The 12,543-nt window shown below is 45.9% G+C and overlaps 1 protein-coding gene across 1 annotated transcript in view; it reads right to left on the bottom strand.

Moving 5' to 3' along the window:
- Positions 1–152: 152 nt before the first annotated feature.
- The window catches only part of Tmc7 (transmembrane channel like 7), a 49,376-nt gene continuing 36,985 nt past the window's right edge, over positions 153–12,543 (bottom strand). The window contains exons 10-16 of the mRNA XM_031388042.1: positions 12,391–12,508; positions 12,104–12,201; positions 10,105–10,291; positions 7,879–8,009; positions 6,671–6,826; positions 3,755–3,833; positions 153–2,429 (exon numbers count right to left, since the gene is read on the bottom strand). Coding sequence (XP_031243902.1) covers positions 2,349–2,429; positions 3,755–3,833; positions 6,671–6,826; positions 7,879–8,009; positions 10,105–10,291; positions 12,104–12,201; positions 12,391–12,508 — 850 coding nt within the window. The 3' untranslated portion in view covers positions 153–2,348. The remainder of the gene's footprint in view (positions 2,430–3,754; positions 3,834–6,670; positions 6,827–7,878; positions 8,010–10,104; positions 10,292–12,103; positions 12,202–12,390; positions 12,509–12,543) is intronic.

Here is a 12,543-nt window from a genome sequence, read left to right on the forward strand (position 1 = left end):
TCAGTGGTTTCATAGTTACCTGAAATGTGTGTTACCACTGTGGAAGGCTAGATGGCCATTAAAAAAGGGAGCTACTTGCAGAGAACATCAAGATGTTATTAAAGAGAAATTCAGAAATTTGTATTCACAATACACACCCAACACATATATAGCTACTTTCAATATTTATTATATATTTATAGAATAATAAATACAACAATGGCTTTCAATGGTAGCAAGATATAAAATGCTTAAGATATCTTTATCTTTGAAGTTCAAAACATACAAACATGCTTGTCTTTGGCTTCTGAATAGCCAAGAGGAGACAAGACTCATCTAACACATCCATCAATGTCAAAATGCTACTTCCTCTAACTGCAGTGAGAAAGAGCAACAGAGTATTGCAGAGTATTGCAGTTCTCTTCATCACTTGATCGGTGATGAGTTCTGTGGGTTCAAGGACAACCATTCTTTAAAACTTTCAAGACACTGTATCAGTAGTTTAACACATACCTGTTAGAGAGCTGCACTTTAAAACTATACAGACATTGTCTGGTTATTCAAAGTTATCAAAATATTCAAGTAAGAGGTGCGCACATTAGCAGCACTAACTAAAACTAACATACCAACTGGCATATTTTGTTATCTGTTTTATAATAAATATATTGTTATTTTATCCACCATTCCTACAAACACGGGAATGCAGATAATCCCCAGGGCACAGTGAGGACAATATTACATGAAGGCACTAGGCAAAAAATGCCAACAACCAGGATTTGTAAAGTGAAGATGGAATGAACTTTGGTTTACTCAAAACTCCTGCTGTTAGGCTTAAAAACTCATAGATCTTCAAACACAAGAAAATGTTAGGAAGCACACATTCCCACAGGAACAAAAATATCCCAGGTTAACAGCCTCATGGAAGACGAAAGAAATGATTGTGTTGAGCTTGATGATATGAGTTCTGCCTCCAGATGTACATATGAAAACATACATACACACACACACACACACACACACACACACACACACACACACACACCTGACAAAGCACCCTTTATACACATAGACATGCAAACCACGACGAGTTTGCTTTGCTTCCAGAGGGAGAAGCCAATCATTTTTGAGGAACAAGGTAGTGGTCAGAGCAGGGAAATCCTTCTTGGCTGCTTTCTAAGACATTAATTGAAATTTAAAGGTTAGGAGCCAGTGAGAAACAGTAAAGACTCCACCTGTCCATCACAGGACTGCAGCACACTGACAAAGACCTTAAAGTGAAAGCAGATCAAATTAGACACCACTAAAAGGGTCACCCCATAAGGGAGGCTTATGATGAGGTATTTATTAAATACGGCTTTTACTAGACTGGAGATCTCAAGAGATACTCTGTCAGTGTAATGTTTTATAAAAACAAAGGTACACACACGCAAAGTTTTAAAAACTCAGGCAAACAAAACCTAGCCCTTTGAAATGTGTACTTAAGTAATCAGAACCCAACCTATGTTTGTATTACGGGGCGTTCTTATGAACAGGCTGGGCTGTGGACCTGTATCTGAAATCACACTTATAACCACTGATCCTTAATCCCAGCTCCAATACCAAAAAGCATGTTGCAGCCTGGCTCTGAAATGCTCCTCGTCCTTCAGGGATGAAAAGCTCCTTGCAAGGAAGAGGAACAGCATTTGGAAAATGGAGAGGAACCGCCTGAGCACCTTGCCAGGTTACACCCCTCTTCAGTTCTGTCACCAAACCTTAGAACGTGGGGCCGGGTGGAGACTAAAGGCTGGTGGCTAACAAGGCTGGAGAAAAGTCCTCAGAAAGCCGAGAACCTGAGACTGCCACCTGCCCCAGTCCCCTCCTCAAGGGGGTGGTACTGACTGCCATGGGCAGGAATTCAAGTGTGACCACGGTCCACAGCAGGGATGGACTTCCTTTCTGCCACTATGATGCCTCTCTATCAGCTGTTCTAAGCCTTAGCATCTGAAGATTCCTGCTCATTTGAAAAAAAGATGACAGGTTTAATTTGAAGTCACCAGTGGCATTTGGGAGGGTATTCACTCAGCCTGGAAAGGCTTCCAAAGAAATCTCAGTTTTACTCTAAAAAACAACACACACAAACCTTTTTAAAAAATATACAAAAGTCTAAAACAAAAACAAAAAATAAATAAATAAAAGTCTCCCCTCTCTGATCTTGAGAGGCTGAACAGCTCAAGAAGTTAGTATTTTGGTGTAGTCCGCAGCAAGCTCCCTGGGGGTCAGGCTGGGGGTCAGCCTGCTTGACTAAGTCACCAAAAGTCATTTCCACTCAAACCCCAGGTGGACTCTGTAGGTCATCAGAGCTGTGTGCTGAGAAGTTGCAGGCAGCATCTTCATGCTGAAGCAGGCTGGCTCCGAACATCCCTTTGAGCTTCTGTTAGTTTCTGGATAAGATAACGCTTGTCACGACTCTCCTAAAAAGACAAACAGGTTCAAAGAGCATCTCATATGTTGAGGACTGTACAAAGCTATTTCGAGCTAGTGAGTCTCTGCTCTGACTCAGGGTTAAGGGGTTCCAGTCATTAGATTACCAGTCTAGCCTGTCTCCCTCACTGAAGTCCCAACCATAGCCCCTTGTCCACACAATAGATGGAGATCTAGAAATGTACAGGGGGCTAAGGATGTGGCTCAGTGTCTGGCATGCACACAGCCCTGAGTTCTATCCCCAGCATTGCATAAATTAAATGTAGTGGTCCATGCCTGAAACCCCAACCCTTAGGAGGTGAATGTATGAAGATCAGAAGTTCCAGGTCATCTTGACAACATACTGTGTTTGAGGACAGCCTGGGCTATAAAGACCTAGTTTCAGATAGACAAACAACTTAACCCAAACATTCATTAAACTCAAACCTCCATTCAGATCTGCCAGGCAATGTAATGACTTCTTGCTAGTGTTAAAGAATTATCCTGCCTCAACCCTCATCCTTCACAGCCCCCCATCCACACACACACACAAACACACACACACACACACACACACACACACACACACAATCTCTTGTCTCCCCAAAGTGCCTGGCTAATTCCCATACTGGGCCCTCCCATCCCTAATCAGGACCTCGAATAACTGGCTATTGCCATAATTCACATCTCCCTTTTCACGTCACTGCCTTCAGCAGGCCCTCCCCAGCCGCTGGCTGCAGTAGCCATGGTCCTTCGTGAGAACAACAAATGCTCTTAACCACTGAGCCATCTCTCCCACTCTCTGGTCCACCATTTTCTGAGACAGTTTCTTAACTAGACCTGCAACTTGCTGGGAGTTTAGGCCTGCTGGCCAGTCAGCCCAGAGAGCCACCTGCTTTTGCTTCCCCAATGCTGGGGCTACAGAGTGCAGGCTCTGATGCCTGGTTTTTTACATGGATGCTGAGGTTGACCCCGGGTCCTCATGCCTGTGCAGCAGCAGCACTTCTCACTGAACTATCTCCCTATTCCAAAGTTAGCTTCTCTAGCTCTCTAGTACTTTGTCTTCTCGTGTACTGCTGGATGGACCAAGTGAGTGACGGAAACTAGGGAGGGCTGATAATTTATTTTTCCCCCTTTCTTTATTTGAAACGAGGTTTTGCTATCAAGCCAAGGCTGGTGTAGAACTTACTATGTAGACCGTCAGATATATGTGGAACTTGCAAGCTTCCTGCCTCAGCCTCCTGGGTGTGAGGGTGACAGGCCTGTGCCACCATGCCTTGAGTCTTGGTTTAATGCCCCCGAGTCATGTGTGACCCTTTAGCCTGTGCTTCCTTACCAGGGACAGCTGCTCTCGGAGCTGTACAACCACCCGCTTGTGTGCTCCAGCCAGGGCAATGAAGTAGAACATGACGAGGCTGCAAAGCAAGACAGACAGGTCACCTGTGTCACCAGAAGGTCACTAAAAATCATCTAGCACTCACAGGGAAGTTTGTATCATTGAAAGCTAACAAAAGCCACTTGGCCTCACATGGGAGCCAGTATCAGCTAAGGTCACTAAAACCCATCCAACCCTCACTAGGGAGTCAGGGCACCCACAGGCCACTAGAAACCAACACAGAACATTTCATCTGAACTATGTTTTCTTTTGCTAGGAAAAATAACTAAGCAAGCAATTCCTCATATCTCCAAAGCAAACAGCCTGAGAAACAGCTGGAGCCAGGAGGCTCTGACTTATAAGTCTTTAACTTTCTGAGCTAATTATAAAATTACCGATGCTCCCCTGACACGCAGAATGATGAAGTGAGATGAGGTACAGTCCAGAAAGTCAGCTCAGGGTATCAGTAACTGACTATGACTGATCACTGGACAAGTGCTCTGGCCTCAGTTTCCTCATCTATGAGATGGGTACAGGAAAACCCGGCATCAACAAGTTTAGAACCAAAAGACATTAACAGGTTCCTATCTGCAACTCTGGGTCTCAGATGGGGACAAATTACCTTCATGGAGAGTTCCAAGTGGGACAGAGGGCGAGCCCCCACCTCATTTCTGCTTAATGTCCCCAGGCAGCGCTGATAAAATGAGGACCAAATCACCAGGACATCTAGAGATTCCCTAAGTCCCTCCAAGAAACAGCATCCAAGGAAGGCAAAGGCAGAGCAGATGCTAACCCCCAGGGGCAGAGCAGATGCTAACCCCCAGGGGCAGAGCAGATGCTAACCCCCAGGGGCAGAGCAGATGCTAACCCCCAGGGGCAGAGCAGATGCTAACCCCCAGGGGCAGAGCAGATGCTAACCCCCAGGGGCAGAGCAGATGCTAACCCCCAGGGGCAGAGCAGATGCTAACCCCCAGGGGCAGAGCAGATGCTAACCCCCAGGGGCAGAAGATGCTAACCACCAGGGGCAGAGCAGATGCTAACCCCCAGGGGCAGAGCAGATGCTAACCCCCAGGGGCAGAGCAGATGCTAACCCCCAGGGGCAGAGCAGATGCTAACCACCAGGGGCAGAGCAGATGCTAACCCCCAGAGGCAGAGCAGATGCTAACCACCAGGAGCACTAGGCAAACTATTAACCCCACTGCTGCCACTGCTGCAGGAACACAGCTCAGGACGTCCAGGTCAGCCAGCTGAGCACCCCTAATTCATTTTATTAATCTCAGCAAGGAATAGGATTCCACTTTTCATGAGGGTTTTTTTTTTTTTTTTTTGGTCCTTTTTTTTTCTTTTCTTTTTAAACCTGCTTCCTATAGTGGGCTTTTACTGGACTCACGATATCATAGGATAAAAGTCATTTTTAAGTCAAGGTGTGGAAGGCAGAAGGCACAGTTAGTTGCAATTAAATATGGCTTAGATATGGCCGAGCCAGAGGTCCATGCAAGCTGCTCTCTGGTGTTTCTCTGTTGTTCACTGATCCATTCTTTTTTTTTTTTCTCCATTAAGTGTGAGATTTAGGCAAACCATCAGTAACAGGAATAGGAATAGGCCATGTTTATTTGTTTTTTACAAGCAGGACCATGGGGCTCCGTTTCCATGTGTGAACTGAGTCTAGTCAACATCCCCGTAGTATGTGACACGCTGGGCGTCCCTAAAGGCCCATGTGCGGAAAGTGTGGCTCCCAGCAGGTGGTGCTGTTAGGAGATGGGGGTGTCGCAGGAGGAAGGCAGGCCACAGGCTGTGACCTGCAAGGGGATATTGAAAGGAATTCCTCTTTGCTCCCCAGCAGACAAACAGTGAATAGGAATCCTGTACCACATGCTTCTACCATGCAGGCCCAAAAGCAATAGGGCCAAGTGACCATGGAATGGAGCCTCTGATACCCTAAGCCAGGATAAACCTTCCTGTCTTATAAACTGATCCTCTAGTATTTTGTCACAGTAGCAGAAAGCATTTTTGTTAGGACCTAGGTAAAATGTTCAGGCCTAGAAACAGTTACCTGGCTAGCCTACCATTAAAAGGAAACTTTCTAATGCCAAGATTGATTACGTATTCTGTTATGTTCTGTACCCTTAGAAACCAATCATAATAGAAGTCAATAGAACTGTTTTGTACAGTTACTCACAATAAGGTTAGATCCAAACTAACCAGCCAACAGCACTTCCTGCACCTACGTATAAGCTTTGATAAATTGCCCCTGGGATGGACCCCAACTGAAGAGAGACACCTGCACCAATATAAGAAACTATTGGAATAAGACTTCCACTTTGAGTAAAGTAGAGTTTAAGTTCCCAAGATCTCCCTGGAAACTGGCATCCTACTTGGCAGAAAGAGACATACATGTACCTGGGTAACTGACATCCTGGTTGTCAAGTTAAGACATGAATGTTAGACAAGTCCCATCATGGTAGACAACTTAAAAATGGATGTCAGACAAGGTAAGTCCCCTGCCACAGTTGCATACCCTAACCAGTGGAGCAGTGTAAGTATACAACAAAAAAATGGTCCTAAGAAAATTCCCTATCCCTAAATCCTGATTGGTGGAATAACTTGGCATAGATGCTTGTGGATTTTGGGTTTAAAAACCCTGTAGGATCTTAACTCAGGATCACAGTTCAGTTCTCAAATCTAGACCATGCTCCTGGTCAATCAGTCCTGGAGCAAATGCTCAATAAACTATCCCTGTCTGACTGAGATCGGCGTCTGTGTGGTTTGTGAGGCAACTCCCGGACCCAACAATTCTAACACACAAACTCCATTTCCCAAGTGAGGGGAGATATATATCTCAATGAGAAATACTGGCCTGGTCTGGCTGTCACTCACCAGATGATCATGAAGAAAGGCACTGCAAATGCTTCTGATGTAATGCCATGGATCAGGGTCTGCAGCGAGCTGGGGAAGGTGCTTACAGTCTGGGGAATCACCTCCCAGGTGGTGTTGAAGTTGGTAAATGGGCCGCAGGCTTTTGAGGAAGGGATGCTGCCAGGACAGAGAGGGAAGAGGCTCAGTCCAGGCTGAGAGGTCTGCCTCTGCACGGCCAGCATATTTATTTACAATCTCCTACAGGGGACTTCCCCAGTCCAGAAGTCTCTGGGATATTATGTTTGAAAATGCTGACCCTGAAACTGCATCAAGTCTCTAGATTTAACTTTCGGTTTACAGGACACCAGAAAAGTAAGCTTGATGTCCTGGAACATAAATGATTAGACATATATGTATCCTCCAGTCTCTTAATTCAAAGGCAGAGAAAATGGCCTACACTCCCCAGAGAAACAAAGACAACTAAAAAGATATGACGGCTGAGCACAATGTGGGAAGTGGGAAAGACTGTGACTTTAAAATAAACCTGGGAAGGAAGACTGTGCTGGGGTAACTGAGAAATCTGAAACTGACAGAAATAAATGAGCAATCTGTTTCCTCCTTCCCTTCTCCCTCCCTTCTCTCTCTCTGTCTCTCTGTCTCTCTCTCCCTCCCTGTGTGTGTGTGTGTACATGTGCATATACACATGAGTGTATAAGAGTGCTTGCCTGGAGCCAGAGCGAGCAGGGCCAGAGCCAAGAGGTGCCAGAGAGCAGCCACACACATGATGGCTCACGGCCATTTGTACAGCTACAGTGTACTCATACACATAAAATAAGTAAAATAAATCTTAAAAAAAAAAAAAGAGTGCTTGCCTGGAGGCAGAGGTCAGCATCAGTACCTTCCTTCTTTTTTAAAGCAAGGCTTCTCAGTTATCACTTGACCTGGGGCTTGCCCTTTACAGCAGTCTGGCTGGCCAGTGAGTGTGGCATCTGCCTGTTTCCAACCCCTCACCTGTCTCTATCCGCTCCCCAGCACTGGGAGTAAAAAGTAGCAATATCAAACAAAACAAAGGGGGTAAAAAGGTACATATGGAGAAGCCAGCAGGAACATACTGATCTCTGAGGGCAGAACACTCTAGAAAAGCTCTGAAGAATGTTACAAGTTCTCGAACATAATGAGATACGAGTCACAAAACCAAGGACCATTTTAGAAAATGAAGAAATACTTACCGAGCCATGCTGATTGTCAGAGGTATGATCGCTAAGCACAGCCCAATCAGCAACACCAGTAGGAAGAAGAAGTTAGAATTGGATGCTCTGAACTGCCGGGGGGAGGGTCTGCAGGTGTACAGAAGACTCAGCTACAGAACCGAAGAGAAGGGAAGAAATACCAGTCCTGAGTAGGGTCTCAGAGGGAACACATTCACAATGCAGACAGTACAACTGGGGCGTGTCTACCCCTGCGGGGGTACAGTGTCACGCAGATCAAAACCAATCCCCAGCCCAGGTTCCAGTTTGGAAGAAACTTCTTGTTGATGGCATAATAGGGAGAATGGACCAAAAACTCTGTTCTCTCTGATGAACAGAGAGAATAATCCAGAAGGAATGTTGAAAGCCAACAGTAGGGACTCCTCAAAGTAGATCTGTAAGATCTAATGTACGCAGTACTTTAAAGTGATCTGTGAGACAGCATGCAGCATTTTAAAAGAATGAAGCCAGTTAAATCTCACACAGTGGAAGAGAATTGATAAGCCTCAAGATCCTGTATAGCATAAACTTATTAAAGTTTTATTATTTTATTATTCGTAGGGTTTAAAGTGGATCTTTGATGATTCTTGCCAACTAGGGAGATATTTTGCTTGAACATTTTGCATACATATAACCTTTCCTATGTGTTAGAAATAAATATTTACACAGAGGGGAAAAGGCTCAAAGGAAATATCAAGTAGAAAATGGGAGAAAGAAGAAGAAAAGCATACATTTCCAATTTTTTTAAAACTGCATTTCTGCAGAAGACATGAAACTTGTCTGAGTTCCACAGGAACCAGAGCAACTTGTGAGTTTAGTTCTGGGGACAGCCAGCCAGCAGGGCAGGCCTGGAGCCAGTGACTGCTGCACACACCTGCCCTTCCTTACAGCACACATGGGATCTCACTAGCCAGCCAGTTTATTCTCCTGTGAGGGTGTCCATACTCCAGCCTCCTCTGATAGCGTCAGCTACTTGATGTTCCCAAATGAAGACGGGAGAACACTGGCCTAAGGCTAAAGGCTCCCAGGATCAAGGCTGGCCCAGTGCAAGGTCCTTCTCAGCCGTGGTGAGCTACACCTAACTCTAACACTCAGGGAAAAACAGCCACACGGTGTGACCAAGAGCCAACTAACCCCTGAGCCTTGGCATTCTCCTTCCTAAAACATCAGTGGCTATTCCAGGGCTTGGGGGTGAGGGGAACCAGAGCACCAGGGGACAAACCACAGGAAGTGGGGGCATGGGCTCATAGCATTATTTTCCCATTATTGTTACCATCATCATTGTGAATTCTATTATTTCCATTTTTGAATGGCTAGGGCTAGGTAATTAGAAAATGTTAGGCTTGGGGTGGGCATGATACTTGCCTAACATGCTTAAAGTTCAAGCCCCAGCAGACACACACACATACATATACACACATACATACACATATATACACATACACACTCATACACAAGTACACACATATACACACACAAGCTTTAAAAAGATCTCCATCTTCATTTAAAAGAAAATAATGAGAATGGCTTGCTTTTATAATAATGAACTAACTAGTGAGTCCAGGCAAGCCAGTCACCTGCAGGGCTACTTGACTCATTAACACTTGGTTCTACCTCGATCCCTGGGGACTGTGAGCTGTGCCTGGGCCTCCATAAGTCACTGAGCTCTGAAAACCTATGGACTGACTCCAAAATTATAAAACAGACATCAACAAATCCTTGGCTAACTGTCACTGAAATACACCACTGTTATTTGATTGACAGCTCAGACTCACTCTGTCAGTCAACCATCTATAAAAACTACATTTAAGCCTTAGGAACAAAGCAATTCTTAAATGTGCTTGAGAAGTTTGTTCTAAAACAAAGCAAAACCAAACCAACCTGTAACCTTAGCACTTGGGAGGTGGAAGCAGGAAGATCAGGAATGAGACCAGTCAAAGATATAGAGAAAGACTGTGTCTCCAAAAAAAAAAGTGAAAATTTATTTGAAGTACCTTTCCAGAATATATTCATATTAAGGAAGCCCTGGGTTGGGAGACTTAAGATGTTTCTCAGGGTGTATAGAATGGCCTTCAAACACGTGCGTGTCCTAGATGGCATATCTTTGGCCTGGCATGCTGGTGGCATGATGGGTTCCTGTCCACAGCACTGCCAAAAACGAAGCTATAGAAAGATTGGTGCAGAGTGTGACCCTACCCCTTTTCTCACCTCTTTCACATAAAAGATGATAACGAATTTCAAGGTGGCGATGGCAGGGAGGAGTGGGGAGAAGAAGGCTCCAATCCAGCAGATGGTCTGCCCGTACACGATGCCCAGGACATTGTCTGGGATGGCGAATTCCTGCTGGCCCCAGCACTGGATCAGTTTTGAGGAGGCACAGTAGGTGACCAGGAGCCTGGAAACAAAATAGACACATTCTTACCAGACTCTACAAGAGCCCCGAGGCTACAGAACCACACCCACCAACCAAGGCCATTTCCTCTGCAAGTTTGGGTGAATGAGTGTGTACATGCTTGTGCACGCAGGTGTGTGAATGCATGCAAAGGGCAGGGATTGACATCAGGTGTCTCCCTGATTTTTTGAGACAGGATCTCTCACTGAGCAGGGAACTTACTGATGGGGCTGAAGTGTGTGGCCCAGGGATCAACTCTCCAATGCTGGGGTTACAAGCATAAGCTGCCATTCCAGGCTTTAGATCTGATCTGGAGATCTGATTTCAGGTCCTCATGTTTGTATGGCCCGTGCTGTACTGACTGAGTCATTTCCTTGACCCAATATTTCTTTACTTTAAAAAAATGTTAATTTCGCCGGGCAATGGTGGCACACACCTTTAATCCCAGCACTTGGGAGGCAGAGGCAGGCGGATTTCTGAGTTTGAGGCCAGCCTGGTCTACAGAGTAAGTTCCAGGACAGCCAAGACTACTCAGAGAAACCCTGTCTCAAAAACAAACAAACCAAAAAAATGTTAATTTCATGTATGTACGTACATATTTGAGGGTTTTTTTTTTTTTCATTTTGAGATAGGCTTTCTCTGTGTTAATAGCTCTGACTGTCCTGGAACTCTAGAGAGTAGGCTAGCCTTGAACTTACAGAGATGTGCCCTCCTCTGTCTGCCTCCAGAGTGCTGGAGGACTAAAGGCATGCATCACCACAACATCTCTGTACGAATGTACAGATGTGCAATAGCACAGTGTAGAGGTTAGAGGACAACTTGTGGACGTCATTTTCTCCTTCCACCATGTGGTCCCAGTGAGCAACCTCAGATGATGAGGGTATGTGACCAGTGTCTTTACCCTCAGAGGCATCTTGCTGGCCCTCAAATTTCTTTTTCTAATATCTAACTTTAGGGTTCTCTGGACTTCTAGCCCACATCTGAAAGATCTGCTTAAGAAGCCCAGGCTGGTCTGGAATTCAGGATATTCCTGCCTCATGAACACTGGAACGACAGGCCTGCATCATCACACCCTGGATACCTTGATGGTGGGTGGTGGTGGTGCACGCCTTTAATCCCAGCACTTGGGAAGCAGAGGCAGGCGGATTTCTGAGTTCGAGGCCAGCCTGGTCTACAGAGTGAGTTCCAGGACAGCCAGGGCTACACAGAGAAACCCTGTCTCAAAAAAACAAAAAAAAAAAACAAAAAAAAAAAACAAACCAAAACAAAACAAAAGACAGAGTTTCATTTCAGACTCCTGGAGGGACACAATGACAACAGCAGGAAAGGTTGCAATAGTGATGGTCACTTTCTGTTGAGCTCTGTGTTCTGGGGTATTCTCCCTGTGGTGTCTTGTTTATTCTCATGAAAAGGCTGAGAGGTGGCCCCCCTATCATCCTTCCTGTCTCAGCTGAGAAACTCAGTCTCTTGCTACTCAGAGGAAACAACTTGTTCATGGTCACATGACAGAAGGTAGTGTGAACCCCGATTCAGAAGCTGCACCTAGTGTGTCTGCCCTGGCAGGGCGTTGGCTGCATCAAGCACAGGAGGCCTTGTGGGAAGGGGCACCATCTGCACCCCAGGTGCCAAAGGCTACCACCTAAAGATGTGTGGTGCCTGATGCTGCTACTGTGTCAACAGCCTAGAGCCATTTGAGTCACCAGATGTCAGTGGTTTCCTGGTGACGGTGGCATCACCCAGCACTTGTGGAGAACAGGAGTGGGGTCAAGAGCTTCCAGTCATAGAGTGAGGGTCTGCAGGGACTGCCACACTTACTTCCTAGGGAAATCCACAAACAGTGTCACGGCCAGGATGATGATGAAGTCAAAGATCATCAGCTTGTACATTTCCTGTCCCACCTGAGTCTCCCAGCACTGAAACCGAGACATGGAGACACACTAAAAGACCCACTCCCAGCATAAGAAGCCAGCCTTCTGTATCCTCACTCATCCCCACATCCCTCTTCCTGAAGCCCCTGCACAGACTTCAGTAGCCAAGCCCTCGACTATGCCGGGCATGAGGCCAGATCTGCCTCGCAGCTGGGAGCCCAGGCCATGGCTCACCGGGTAGAGTTTCTGGTTATAGCCACAGAGTTCACACGTGCTGTCACCACAGGATGTGATCTTGGAGCCCAGCGTGAACACTAGCACACAGATGGTGGCCAGCCGCATAAACACACACCTGCAGGGAAGAGGGGAGGGAAAGAGAGGCATCAG

This window comes from Mastomys coucha, unplaced genomic scaffold, assembly GCF_008632895.1.
Source record: "Mastomys coucha isolate ucsf_1 unplaced genomic scaffold, UCSF_Mcou_1 pScaffold21, whole genome shotgun sequence".
Lineage (NCBI taxonomy): Eukaryota > Metazoa > Chordata > Mammalia > Rodentia > Muridae > Mastomys > Mastomys coucha.